General features: G+C 40.7%; 1 protein-coding gene across 5 annotated transcripts in view; it reads left to right on the forward strand.

Annotated features, from left to right (window-relative positions):
- LOC147027878 (uncharacterized) overlaps positions 1–11527 on the forward strand; it is a 143169-nt gene extending 131642 nt beyond the window's left edge. For 2 of the 5 annotated variants that reach the window (XM_085877593.1, XM_085877595.1), the window contains 3 exons: positions 7999–8152; positions 8500–8652; positions 8864–11527. In XM_085877593.1, coding sequence (XP_085733719.1) covers positions 7999–8152; positions 8500–8652; positions 8864–9115 — 559 coding nt within the window. In that variant the 3' untranslated portion in view covers positions 9116–11527. Of the gene's footprint in view, positions 1–245; positions 1757–7998; positions 8153–8499; positions 8653–8863 lie in introns of those variants that run through there. The other 3 variants (XM_085877594.1, XM_085877600.1, XM_085877597.1) reach the window with 3 other exon arrangements.
- The last annotated feature ends 3473 nt before the right edge of the window (positions 11528–15000 follow it).

Below are 15000 nucleotides of genomic sequence, written 5' to 3' on the forward strand. Positions count from 1 at the left end.
AAGAAAAACAATAGCTTACCCAGCCTGAAAGGCTTGGTACCCTAGCTAGTTGTCAATATTTGTGATCCAAGGGTTAGTGTTCACCACACGTTTCTACAAGGGAATTCAATTCACCCACTGATGTATAATATGGCGAGGTCTATTTATTGGTTATTTTTAGTCTTGCAATCCAAGTTTTGAATACATTTAACGGCAACCAACATATGATTGTGATTTGTGACCAGAATTATTTTCCTTCCTTGCAGTGAGGAGATTACAATGAAGCTGGAGGAATATCGGCAATATACGGTACCCTATATCTCCTAGAACGCAACAACGAAGGTATGTCTAGGAAATCTAAAGCAGGGTCCACCAGAACATGGACAATAATGGCATCACTTCAAGTCTTCTTTCTGGATTCTTCTAAAAAGTCAGCATTCATTGTCACTGACAGCAATCGAAAGTAATCATCAAATCCAAGCTTTCTTCGAACAGAGGCAACGGTGTTCTCCATTTCGAGCACAAAATATTGCGCCTGAACCTTCTCAAATTGGGACAACAAAATCCAAAGCTTTTCAGTCTGCTCCCAGTTTTGGTTCTGTTATGTTGGAGTGGATGCCATTTCTTCAAGAACTTAAATATTGAATACTCTGAATATGTTGTTGTTTTTCAAAATATGTTGTTGTTTTTCCAACTAAGTTAATCTGTAATTCTGGTGTTTTATTATTATTATTTTTTTTTTATTGATAATAATTTTACATGCTCATTTAAATGAACATTGGTACCCCACCCATTAAATAGTGACACAGTACATCAAGGATTATGACAGCTCACAGTTCAAAAGGCAAGCAGGCAAAAATTGGAGGACCAGTGGTGGTTGAAGTTTATGACTACTGGAGCTGTTGCCTCTCCCCACCCTCCATTTTATTTTCCTGTTTGTTTTCCCATTGTCATCATTTCTGTAAAGGTTACCATGATCAATAAAGCATTATGGTGTGTAGTGTGTGGTGTCTGTTGGTTGTTCTCTTCATATGTGAGTTTCAAAAGATGGAATGGGGTCCTTCCAAGTCTAGCTGTATCCCCTCCGTTTCGGTAAGAGATCACGATTCATGGACCAAGTCCTGAAATTTTCTTTTTCCCAAAGGTTTGCTTTGAAGACTCTTTTCAGGATCGTCACTGAGCCCTAAACTGCTTCCAACTGTAGTTCGTTTGTAGTAATATTCCCAGGGATGGTTTTTAAGATCTCTGTATGGTTCCTCTTTTTCATTTGCCATTGTTCCAATTATCACTGGTACAATTTTGACACTCTACTTCCAAGATATTTTGACTTCATTTTTGACATCTTCGTATTTCGTCTTTTTTTCCTTTTTTTATAATACATGCTTTTACATTTTTATTTCTAGGCTTGTGTAAGAGCTAGAACACAACAAAATCCGAACACAACACAACAAAGAACAGCAGGAGAAAGGGGATAACACCAACAGCAGGGCAGAGGGAGAAAGTAGATGGAGATGGACAAAAAAGGGATTCAGGTAATGACAAGTGGTAAGGAAGAATGCAAAGGGTGGACGATATGGATACATAAGCACAATTTTGAGAGAGGTGCAGGGTGCTTTAACGGGTGTAGAAAAGATCATTATTTTGGATGGGGAATGACAGATGGTGAACAGCTCTCTTGAAGACTTGAAGGGAGGATGGAAGGTGGTTCCACAGGTGGAGGAAAAAAGAGGAATAAATGAGTGGAGTTGAGCAGTGTTTCTGGATTTAGGCAGTTTCACTAGGAGGGGGTTGCTGGTGGACCATGTGTGTCCTGTAGATACCTGGAGGGGGGGGGGAACAAAGCATGGAGGGGACAGAGGGTGCAAGTCCAGAAATGAAGTGGAATAAGACAGAGACCAACCTGTCGGCAATGGCGAAGTGAGAAGGCCCATAGACTCAGCTTCATCGCAAGGGATTTTAATGATATTGAAGGCCTTTATTTCCACAGCGTCAAGTTGAACAAGATGTGAGGCAAGGGAGCTAGCCTAGAGGGGACAGCAGTACTCCATCAAGCTGCAGATGAAAGCCTTGTAGGTAGACAGGAGCCCAGGTGTGCCAAGGAAGGACTTTGCACGATGGATGTTGCCCAGTCTGCATCTGACTTTGGAGGCCAATTTTTAAATGTGGCTTGCCTAAGAGAGATCATGGCTGAGGGCGAGACCAAAGAGTTTGAATGACTGAACCTCTTTACGAGGGTTGTTGAGAAAGTAGATGGGAGGGTTTGCTGTATCGTCATTTCAGAGAGAGAGAGTGAGTGAGTGCGTGTGTGATTTTTCAGGATTGAAAGACATGTTTCTTTCAAGTGTTTGACCAGTTTGTGATTTTTGTCAAGGACTGAGAGAGTGAGGAGGCTGCTGCTTGTATTGTCTGTCAGAAGGATGAGGAATCTCACTGTAGAAAGTAGAGTCATCAGCAAAGAGGTGGAGAATTTTCCAGAGAGTCAGTGAGATTATGAATAATATTTGCCCGAGAACACTGCCTTGTACTCCAGCCTTGACAAGGAGAAGAGAAGAAAAAGTTCCCTTTTATTTTGACTTTGGAGCCACATGTTGGCTGCGAGAGTGGTGGAAGTCAGTAATCCAAGGGTGGAGTTCCATGAAGCCCCTATTTCCTCCGTCTCGGCAGGTACATTCTCGGGATGCATTGATTTTTGTCGATGTTGAGGAGTTTCCTTGTTTTAATACCTAATTTGTTGATTTCTGATTGTGAAAAGTTTATTATTCCGTAGCTGTGTTGGAACATTGGTACTGCTTAGTTGGTTGATGGCTTTGATTTTGTTTCTTGGGATGAGATGTTTTCAGGATCGGCCTCGTTCTATGCATGTATTCTTTGGTAATTTTTTTGCGCATTTGTTTGTGATGGATATATTTGGTGGCCCTCTTATACTCCAAGATATTTCTATGATGCTTCATTGTGTTGATCCTGTATTGTTGCATTTAGGTTTATTTATTATTATTAGTATTCCCGCGCTTTCGAAGAAAAGTGGGAATATTGTGATTGTCCCGTACGTCCGTACGTCCGTCTGTCTTACCCTGTAACTCCTCCTACACCGTTTGAAATAGGAACTTGAACCATTGGGACATAGTAGATATATGTATGGGGAAGTGCACAACACTTTCAGATTTTTGATATGACCCCTAGGGGCCGGGCCAGAGGGGTTGGGGTCATGGGGGTCGATTAAAAAAAAAATTATTATATCTTTTTTAATCAAACATATTCATGAGTTATACATTTTACAACATATTTTTTTAAACACATGATGATCAGAGGGTGCTTGGGGGGTAGGGTGTGCTTAGCGGATCGGGGGTCAAAATAGCTCCTCCTACACCGTTTGAGATAGGAACTTGAAACTTTGGGACATAGTAGATATATGTATGGGGAAGTGCACAACACTGTCAGATTTTTGATATGACCCCTTGGGGCCAGGCCAGAGGGGGTGGGGTCATGGGGGTCAATTTTTTTTTAAGTGTATTTACCATTGTACATGGTAAATTCTTTTATAAAGAACTTACTTATGTGGCTCCCATGAGTGACAAAGTCACAGGTTTTACTGTATTTATCTAATTGATTATGAATAATTATTATTATTATTATTATTATACACAGTTCATTCCTATGATTAAATTGATGCACAGTTCTGCATTGCTGTACAGTGTTGAATTAATGTTTCATGAAATGTTGACATGCTTGCAATGACTTCTGATTTAGTAAACATAGTAAGTCTTTGGTCAGAAAGCACATCAAATAGAAAAGAATAGTCAATCCATTTTGCAAGATAAAATTTCACCTCACGATAATGGGACAAAGCAGTGCGCGTGGGAATATGCGATGGTGTGCCATCGACAATGTAGTTCTCGTTGTTATTGGTTCATGAGTCAGTAAGTGACCACTATATTCGTTATGGGTGTGTGTCTGTCTGTCTGTCCCGAGCATAGCTCCGTGGGTTTTGATCCGATCCTGATAAAATTTGGGTGGGAGGTTTATATCATGATCTAGTTGTGTTTTCCTGAGAATGGGCGTGCTGTGCCCATTATGGGCAGACCCACACCCAGAAAACATGTTTTTAGGGGGTAGCCAATTTCAAGTTACATCTTCTCCGAGGGTTTGTCGAATCTGGCAGGGGTTTCGGTGTTTGGTTAGCCCAATGGTACCTGCATAGCCCCACTGAGCTCGATTTTTCATTTTCGTTCCAAGGTCAAGGTCACAAGGTCACGAACTTAGAAAATTGCGAATTTTGACATTAAAATCATATGACCGCCCAAGCTTTGAGAGCTAGGATGACAATATTTTTAAGCATAATGTTGAGGTCATTCCCTACCTAAAGTCTTCAAACCATTTTGCTCTGTCTCGAACAGCTTGCCCGTGGCGCCCCCTTCAAGTTTGTGTTTACGCTGATTTCATCAAAGTATGGATAATTATCCGAGGAGTGCGAAATGCCATATAGTCGATATGACGTTATATTGTTCCTGGAATATTCCAGAGGAGGTTTTGCACCAAAGGTCATAATCCTTGACCTTTGACCTTTAAAGTTCACAGAGGTCAAATTTTCAAAGTTGTGGGAATCGAACCGGGTTTTCGACCTTCTTCGACGAACTAACTCCAATAAGCTATAGCACGTATCCTATTTCCTTATTTTAATGTCCACAACATTGTTTTGTGACTTTTAAAGGTTATGCAAAGGTCAAATTTTGAAAGTTGTTGAACAAAACCGGGTTTCGACATTTTGCAGCTAATAACCTGTCACTCGTACCACATCATGTTGATCATTTTTATAACTTGGTCAAAAATTATCACATTGTCTCATCCTTGACTTCTGAAACAATCTACATTGTCAAATACCACTCATGAACCATTGCGGTCACCAGACTTATTATTATTATTACCTCCACCACCGAAGGTGAAGGAGGTTATGTTTTCACCCCTTTCTGTCTGTCTGTTGTGTACAGGATATCTCAAAAAGTTGTAGACTGATCTGGATGAAATCTTGTGGACAGGTTGGGTGTGTGACAAGAACGACCTGATTCGATTTTGGTGAAGATCCAGATCTGTATCTGACTACGAGAATTTTTCAAGTGATTCTTCACCATTGAGAGACTGGGCTCCAAAACGACATTTAGCATGATATTTCAAAAATCTATTGAGCCAGATATGTTCTCGTGGATCAGGCATTACAGGGTGGTGGTATGCGCTCCACCGATTGCCCTTCCAGTTTGTTAATTTTTTTATCCATCCTTTCATCCATCCATTGGGACCATACTCTGTGCAGAGCGTTGGTACTGCCTCAGCAGTCTCCTTGGCTATTAGGTGCAATCCTGGATGGGTTGCCACTCCGACACAGTACACCAGCAAGCTGGCACTCATTTTGCCAACCTCAGAAAGATGACAGGCAGAGTCAACACCACCTGATATTAATTCAACAGCCGAGTGGGATTTGAACTCAGGATCCTAGGATCCCAAGCCCACCACCCTAGCCATTAAGCAAACACCAAGCATTAATTTTTGTATGTTGTCTGTTTTGTTGATTTACCTTGTATGAATGTGCTTGCACTCGGCACACATTTTGGCCAAATATCATTTGAATATCATCAGGATACCGTTTCACTAACTTGAGCTATTCTACCAATTTTTCATTGTTGGGTGTGAAGAGTTTGAAATCATCTATGTACAGTAGATGTCACCTTTCCTGTTTCTTTGGATGTTGTGGTGTATCCATGCCATTGTTTATTAATGAGGTTGCTCAGTGGGACCAGGGCAAGGCAAAACAGAAGGGGTGAAAGGCTATCACCCTGGAAGATCCTGTGACGTATCTTCACTCCTGGTATTTACATCTTTCCTTCCCAGTGCTGTAATATTGATGTGGTATTCCAGAGCTCCATTGCTTTCTCAATCAGTTTGATTATTTGGAGGTTGATCTTGTACACTTACATGCATTTTATCATCCATGAGTATGGAACACTAGTAAAAGCTTTTTTGTAGTCTATCCCTGCTGTGAACAATTTGGTTCTTCTCATTTTACAGTTTTCGAGTATGGCCTTGTTTAGTAGTAGGTGGTCTATTGTTCCGTAGCATCCTTTCTTACATCCCTTCTGTTCTGCCTTTCAGCCTCTTTGCTGTGTTCGGTGTCAGATGAAAAAGTGTTGACAAATTTAGGAGGAAACGATCACCAACCTGAGAAAGGAGCGAAGTTGTTGGACATCTTTTGACATTGGTGTTTCAGCCATTACCTTTATTTCGTTAAATGTCTTACTTAAGCCTTCTGCAGTGATTTCATGCACACAATAGGTTAGCTTTTCTTTGAGGAACAGACATTTGTCTGGGTTTACATGATGGTTGTGCTGCTTTAACCTCTGCAAAACAAGTCCCAAAATATGCAAGTGTTCTTTGTCTGTGTCAGTGTCACCTGGCTTTGGTTAGTGGGTTGGACTTTTCTCTTCAGTTGTAGGTCTGCATCATTTCTCTGTTATACTTTGTCTCCCCTCTGGACCTCTGCTGCTAAGCCACGTTCCAAGCTTTGTTGTGTCGTCTCTCCCTGTGCCACTGCAGCCAAGCCCTCTTCATCTTTCTCTTCATCTCCCACTGCTTGCAGCTGAGTCACCAAATGATTAAGCACTCAATGATGGAGGTCATCATAAACAAAGTTGCACAGTTGCACGATTCTTTTCCTGAGTTCCGTACTCATGATTGGCAGGGCCTTTTTGATTCTAGCATGGTTACATTTTCTTCAAATTGTCTGTGTAACCTCAAAACTGTTTTACTGCACTGTGACTACCTTGTCCTAAAGTGAGCCCTAAAACACGTCCACACTTGTCACGCTTTTGAGTTATGTACACAGAAGCACCACTTAAATGTTTTGCTCTTTGGTCAAACAACCGCTGTCACCCATGTCTGAAGGGTTAGTGAAAGTTTTGTTTCCAGACAGTACTTTCTTCTCCTCAACCAATATATTCTAATTTCCAGCTCGCCCTGCAACAAAAGAAAAAGCGTCGTCTTTCTGTGGCCCACCTTAGACCTGAGCCATGCCTTCTGGGTGGCTATACTAGTCAGTGATGCTTTCACTTTTGAATACATCTTCCCAACTGCAGCTTGTTCTTTGTAAATCATTAAATGCTTCTGGCCATTGAAACCATGTGACCTATTTTATTTTCTTGCTTCAGCTGGGAATGGTAATATCTTGTACTGAAGGTGTTCTTACATGCATTGTTTGAGATGTTGAATTGTAGAAAGTAAAATTGGTGATGTAACAGTGGAGAAGAGTAAACTTGCTTGGCTTCTTCCTTGTCTTTTCAATGTGGCAAAAAGTTATTCTGACCTTGTGAAGAAACACATGATAGCAGAGAAAGCCACTGGACTCCAGGTTCTGTGTGATACCCCCCAGGATACATGACAGTGTGTAATTAGAGCAAACATTGTGTCCACTGGTTTAGATAAAAGTGTGTGTGTGTGTTTTGTCAAATGCTGTGCAAAATCTCCTTTGCTTGCAACACTGAGTCTGGCTTGAGGGAGCGAATGAGGAAGAATAGTAAGCTGGTCTTCTTAAGCAGATCAGTAAAAACTACTCACAAGGCATGGCCTGTTTTGCATCTCTTCCTGCAAATGACTCGTGATGCTGTGGGATCTCAGGTATACAACTCCCAGTTTGGCTTTCCATTCAAATAATCCCAGATACTGTGATTGTCTTCATTGTTGACTCACTTCCTTGTAATTCATGCAAAATTGTATTGTCCTGCATGTGATGTATGTTCCAGCTCCTCCATGAGCCTTTGGGTGCTGCAAAAAAAAAAAACATTCCCAGTTGCAACACCAACAAATGTGGTCATTGGACCACTGGTAGGCAGATATGCATGACTGATGCACATGTTGTTAAAAACCAAGTGGTAATTTATGTAAGGGAGGTTTAGCATGGGCCAACTTTAGTTCATAACAATCATTGAAACCCAATTTTTGAGCATACTTACAAGCCAATCCCATTCTGTGTTGCAGGTTTGTGCTGAATGTGCATGACATGTGTTTGGATTCCAATCACGTGCACAAGTTTTTCCCAGGCAGAGTCAACTCCATCACCTGGCTTCCAGTCGAAAATCAGCTGATAGTTGTGGCTGGAGGAGAAGCCGGTCATGTGACCATCGCCGACATGGTGAGCAGAGCTTTACTGATGGTCTTTGGCAATCTTTTCATTGAACAATGATTACAACATATATTGAAATAAAAGTACAAAGAAAATGGATTTATTGATAAATTTTTAAACAAACAGGTCGATAAAGATCCTTTGTCATACATTAGTGTGAAAAAGGAGGTGAAATGTTTACCCTCCCCCCCTTCCAACCTCCCTCCTTTCTTATATGTACATGTCCCCTTGCTTGAAATAAAATTGTAGAAACAATAGGTCACACCAGCCCACTCCTTGTTGGCATTTATAGTGTTGAACAGTTTTGATTTTCAATTATTTTCTCCTCAACCATGCCATCCACTTTTGGATGACAGTCAGCAGGCCTGAAGGGAATGTTTCAGTTCCAGCCCCACGTTGCACCTGTGTCTTGCCTCGCATTTCCACCGCATTCTATAGCGACCCTGCTGTCCAGCAGCTATGATGGAACATTGCGCAAGGCCAATGTCGAGACGAGTCTCTGGGATCAGGTTCTCATCTTTCTTATCTTTGCTTGTAGTTTGATTTCCAAGTTGTCAGATTTCAACTTAATTCTTACCTCATATGATGTCATGAAATTGTCTGATTGATTGACACCAAAATGCTCGTTAAGTTTTTGAAACCTAATGTCTTTGTACTGGCTTTTTAATTTTATTTTCACCTTATTTATCCTTTTGGTAATGATGCTGCCTGTTTGAGCAGGTGTACTCGACACCCGAAGCACAGCGTGTTGGGCTGTCCATGTTTGACTTTCTCCGTGGTGACGGAAGCTTGCTGCTCGTCGCTCACTTGAATGGACATGTCGGCTTGGTGGACACTCGTAGCCAGAGGTGCTCCTGCCAGTGCTTTTTTTTAATCTGTGGAACTCCAAGAGCAGGTTGTTATTTGCCCGTGCTCGCGAAGCGAAAAGCGGGGTTAAGCAATTGGTTGCGTACGTGCGCATATAGAACATAGTAGAATGTACATACGTATGTATGTGAATGTATTTTCTTATTCCTTTTTCTCTGCAACCGCTTGTCGAATTGACACAAAATTTTCACCAAATGTGCGCCTGCTCATGTAGAATGTTTTTAATGATAATTATGATGTCATAGGTCATGTGGTGTGGCAGCCATGTTGGAAAAATGGAGAAATGGTGGACCTCGATCTCCAAAACCAGTCCATGGAAAAACTGTTTTTTGTAAAACTGTAGCACAATTTTCCTCAATAACTGTTGAAGCCATAACGATGATTCTAACGTGAGGAAGTAACTTTCTCTCTGGGCTCGTGCATCCAACCCAAAATTAAAAAAATATATAAAACATTTATCATTTCATTAGGAAAATAAATCAAACATAAATGTGGACTCAAGCAAATCTGGCCAGGATCGTGGTAGATGGAAAAATGGACAGTGCACAGAAACATTCCAAAAGTGATGCATATCCAAACCATCCCCCAAATCAACTAAAACAAGTATTAAAACAATTTAATAACATAGATGGATTTAATCCATACCAAAATAACAAAAGAAATAAAACATTAAGCATTTTATTTATTTATTTATTTATTTATTTTTTAACGATAATTGCATATGTGGTAATCCACATAGTGGACTTAATCAAAGCCTGGTGTTGTCTTAGCGGTTTGGGTGGCTGGCTTGGGACCTAAGGGTCCTGAGTTTGAGCCCATTTCTACCGTTGAATTAACATCAGGTGGGGTTAACTCAGCCTGTCATCCTTCTGAGGTAGGCAAAATGAGTACTAGTGTACTGGTAATGGGGGTATAACATCAGCAGTATAACCGCGCCCTCAGCCAATGATGCTACCCACAGCCGTGCACTGCATATGAAGGAGGAGGAGGACTGAACCAAAGCCCAGGATTGAGGGGAGTCGGGGTATAATGTGGCAAAAGCCAAATTTTATAATATAGATGGATTTAATCCAGAACAAACTAACAAAATATATGAAACATAAAGCATTTTATCTCTTATAAGTGCATGAGGTGTGTACGTGCATGTGGGCTCGTGCGTGCATGCCATACTTTTTGGTCTATTCATTTTGTGCATATATTAATTAATTATGCATGATTGGAATGTACGTTTTGACCCTTTAGACTGCTGAGACCCCTTCGACCTTTGAAGACCCTTTAAGACCCAAAAGTCCCTGAGGACCCAAAAAATACACCGAAAAGGACCCAAGGACCTCAATGACCCAGAGGACCCAAAAGACCGAAAAGAAATGTTTTTTTTGTGAAGTTCCACGAAAGCGTTCTGATGTCGAATGTGATACACCAAAATGATCGTCATGACCCCCTGAGTTAATTACGCTAATTAACAACAAAAAAATCCGTTAGAATTCCCATGTTTTAAACGCATGCCCTCTTAAGGTATATAAAGCAGCTTAATACATCCTTCCATTATGGCATGGCATTCTATTTCCAAAATAAATCATAAAACAATGATAACATTGTAACAAAGCATATATTAAGTAATACTAATAATATTTACAACAACAATAAGAATAGTCATATGGCAATAATAATAACAAGCATATGATCCCCGTGCTGGTGCCAAGCACCTCTGGGCTTGGTGAAAGGCAAGCTAATGCTCAAACAGTATAGCAGGTGGGTACGCAACAAGGCTGTGAAGAACAATGAAAATTTGGTCCATCGGGCCCACAAGTTACTTTAAAAAATTGCAGAAACAAGAAAAAAACACATTAAAAAAAATGTAAAAACATAGTTGGATGAAATCTCAAATAAACTAAACAAGGTCAGAATGACACCACATTACATTGCCACTTTACGACACCACAATCTTCTGGTTTAGCATCACGATATCTTTTGACGTTCCATCACAATCCCACAACAAAAGTTAAATGTCAAACAATAAATACCACTGTTACAGATCAATAATATATTCCACATGATTGGAAATGTTGCCAAGATATATGCTGTGGAAAAGGCAAATTAAACAAGGAAAAGCGCAATCAGAGATTGCAGACCCTCTCGAAGACTTGTTTTGCATGATGTTTGTGTAGTTGTTTGTGGGGCTTGCGTACTGGTTTGTTTCGTAATATATAAGAGACGTAACAAGAACTGTCACTTTATAGCTGCTGGCAGTGATGACTGGGTACCAAGACGTCCCGCTTTGTTGCAACCCCGCTTTGATCGGACACCTGACCCTGACTCATGACGTTTATTACAATTCAATTGAGCTTAGGATGGGATTAAAATATATTCATATCAAATAGAAGACCAAATAGGTATATTCCTGTATTGGAGTAATCAGAAGGAACCCAAACAAACAAAAACCAAAGATGGCATCATCAGGAGCCTGGATAGGATTCACATTTCAGCTGCTACTCCTCTACCCTCAAACCCATCCAAGCACAGCCAAGTGAGCCTTATACAAATATATATATATATATATATATATATATATATATATATATATATATACACACACACACACACACACACACACACACACACACACACACACACACACACACACACACACACACACACACACACACACACACACACACACACACACACACACACACACACACACACACACACACACATACACAGTACCAGTCAAAAGTTTGGACAGACCTACTAATTCAAGGGTTTTTCTTTATTTTCACTATTCTCTACATTGTAGAAAAATAGTGAAGACATCAAAACTATCAAATAACACATATGGAATTATGTAGTAACCAAAAAAGTGTAAAACAAATCAAAGTATATTTTTTTTTATCTTAGATTCTTCAAAGTAGCCATGCTTTGCCTTGATGACAGCTTTGCACACTCTTGGCATTCTCTCAACTAGCTTCAGGAGGTATTCACCTGGAATGATTTTTCATTAACAGGTGTCTTGTTAAAAGTTAATTTGTGGAATTTCTTTCCTTCTTAATGCGTTTGAGCCAATCAGTTATGTTGTGACAAGGTGGGGTTGGTGCACAGTAAACAGCCCGATTTGGTAAAAGACCATTATTTTGTCTGTTCTGTTGTAGTCCATATTATGGCATGAACAACTCAACTAAGCAAAGAGAAATGACAGTCCATCATTAATTTAAGACATGAAGGTCAGTCAATCCAGAAAATTTGCAGAACTTTGAAAGTCTCTTCAAATGCAGTCGCAAAAACCATCAAGCGCTATGATGAAAAGTCTGGCTCTTATTTGGACCACCACAGGAAAGGAATACCCAGAGTTACCTCGACTGCAGAGGATAAATATATTTGAGTTACCAGCCTCAGAAATCGCCAATTAACTGCACCTCAGATTGCAGCCCAAGTAAATGCTTCACATTGTTGAAGTTACAGACACATCTCAACATCACTGTTCAGAGGAAACTGCGTGAATCAGGACTTCATGGTCGAATTGCTGCAAAGAAACCACGACTGAAGGAGACCAATAATAAGGAGAGACCTGCTTGGGCCAAGAAACACGAACAATGGACATTAGACCAGTGGAAATCTGTCCTTTGGTCTGACGAGTCTAAATTTGAGATTTTTGGTTCCAAATGCCATGTCTTTGTGAGACGCAGAGAAGGTGAACGGATGATCTCTGCATGTGTGGTTCCCACCATGAAGCATGGAGGAGGTGTGATGGTGTGGGGGTGCTTTGCTGGTTACACTGTCGGCCGATTTATTAAAATTCAAGGCACATTGAACCAGCATGACGACCACAGCATTCTGCAGTGACAGGCCATCCCATCTCGTTTGCGCTTAGTGGGACCATCATTTGTTTTTCAACAGGACAATGACCCAAAACACACCTCCAGGCTGTGTAAGGGCTATTTGACCAAGGAGAGTGATGGAGTGCTGCATCAGATGACCTGGCCTCCACAATCACCCGACAAACCCAATTGAGATGGTTTGGGATGAGTTGGACCGCACAGTGAAGGGATGGCAGCCAACAAGTGCTCAGCATATGAGGGAACTCCTTCAAGACTGTTAGAAAAGTATTCCAGGTGACTACCTTATGAAACTGTTTGAGAATGCAAAGAGTGTGAAAAGCTGTTATCAAGGCAAAGGTTGGCTTCTTTGAAGAATCTAAAATATAAAATACACTTGGATTTGTTAAACACTTTTTTCGATACTACGTAACTCCATACGTGTTATTTCATAGTTTTGATGTCTTCATTATTATTCTACAATACAGAAGATAATAAAAATAAAGAAAAACCGTTCAATGGGTAGGTGTGTCCAAACTTTTGACTGGTACTGTATAAGTGTGTGTGTGTGTATGTATATATATGTATATATATGTATATGTATATATATGTATATATATGTATATATATATATATATATATATATATATATATATATATATATATATATATATATATATATATATATATATATATATATATATATATATATATATATATATATATATATATAGTGGGGAGAACAAGTATTTGATACACTGCCGATTTTGCAGGTTTTCCCACTTACAAAGCACGTAGAGGTCTGTAATTTTTATCATAGGTACACTTCAACTGTGAAAGACGGAATCTAAAACAAAAATCCTGAAAATCACATTGTATGATTTTTAAATAATTAATTTGCATTTTATTGCATGAAATAAGTATTTGATACATCAGAAAAACAGAACTTAAGATTTTGTACAGAAACCTTTGTTTACAATTACAGAGATCAGACGTTTCCTGTAGTTCTTAACCAGGTTTGCACAGACTGCAGCAGGGATTTTGGCCCACTCCTCCATACAGATCTTCTCCAGATCCTTCAGGTTTCGGGGCTGTCGCTGGGCAACACAGACTTTCAGCTCCCTCCAAAGATTTTCTATTGGGTTCAGGTCTGGAGACTGGCTACGCCACTCCAGGACCTTGAGATGCTTCTTAGGGAGCCACTCCTTAGTTGCCCTGGCTGTGTGTTTCGGGTCGTTGTCATGCTGGAAGACCCAGCCACGCCCCATCTTCAATGCTCTTGTTGAAGGAAGGAGGTTGTTGGCCAAGATCTCGCGATACATGGCCCCATCCATCCTCCCTCCATACGGTGCAGTCGTCCTGTCCCCTTTGCAGAAAAGCATCCCCAAAGAATGATGTTTCCACCTCCATGCTTCACGGTTGGGATGGTGTTCTTGGAGTTGTACTCATCCTTCTTCTTCCTCCAAACACGGCGAGTGGAGTTTAAACCAAAAAGCTCTCTTTTGATCTCATCAGACCACATGACCTTCTCCCATTCCTCCTCTGGATCATCCAGATGGTCATTGGCAAACTTCAGACAGGCCTGGACATGCGCTGGCCTGAGCAGAGGGACCTTGCGTGCGCTGCAGGATTTTAATCCATGACGGCGTAGTGTGTTAGTTATGGTTTTCTTTGATACTGTGGTCCCAGCTCTCTTCAGGTCATTCACCAGGTCCTGCCGTGTAGTTCTGGGCTGATCCCTCACCTTTCTCATGATCATTGAGGCTCCACGAGGTGAGATCTTGCATGGAGCCCCAGACCGAGGGAGATTGACTGTTATCTTGAACTTCTTCCATTTTCTAATAATTGCGCCAACAGTTGTTGCCTTCTCACCAAGCTGCTTGCCTATTGTCCTGTAGCCCATCCCAGCCTTGTGCAAGTCTACAATTTTGTCCCTGATGACCTTAGACAGCTCTCTGGCCTTGGCCATTGTGGAGAGGTTGGAGTCTGATTGATTGAGTGTGGACAGCTGTCTTTTTTGCAGATAACGAGTTCAAACAGGTGCAGTTAATACAGGTAATGAGTGGAGAATGGGAGGGGCTTCTTAAAGACAAAACTAACAGGTCTGTGAGAGCCGGAATTCTTACTGGTTGGTTGGTGATCAAATACTTATTTCATGCAATAAAATGCAAATTAATT

The sequence above is a fragment of the Eptatretus burgeri genome, chromosome 4, assembly GCF_056783735.1.
Source record: "Eptatretus burgeri isolate ZD-2024b chromosome 4, Ebu_testis_v1, whole genome shotgun sequence".
In the NCBI taxonomy this organism is placed as follows: domain Eukaryota; kingdom Metazoa; phylum Chordata; class Myxini; order Myxiniformes; family Myxinidae; genus Eptatretus; species Eptatretus burgeri.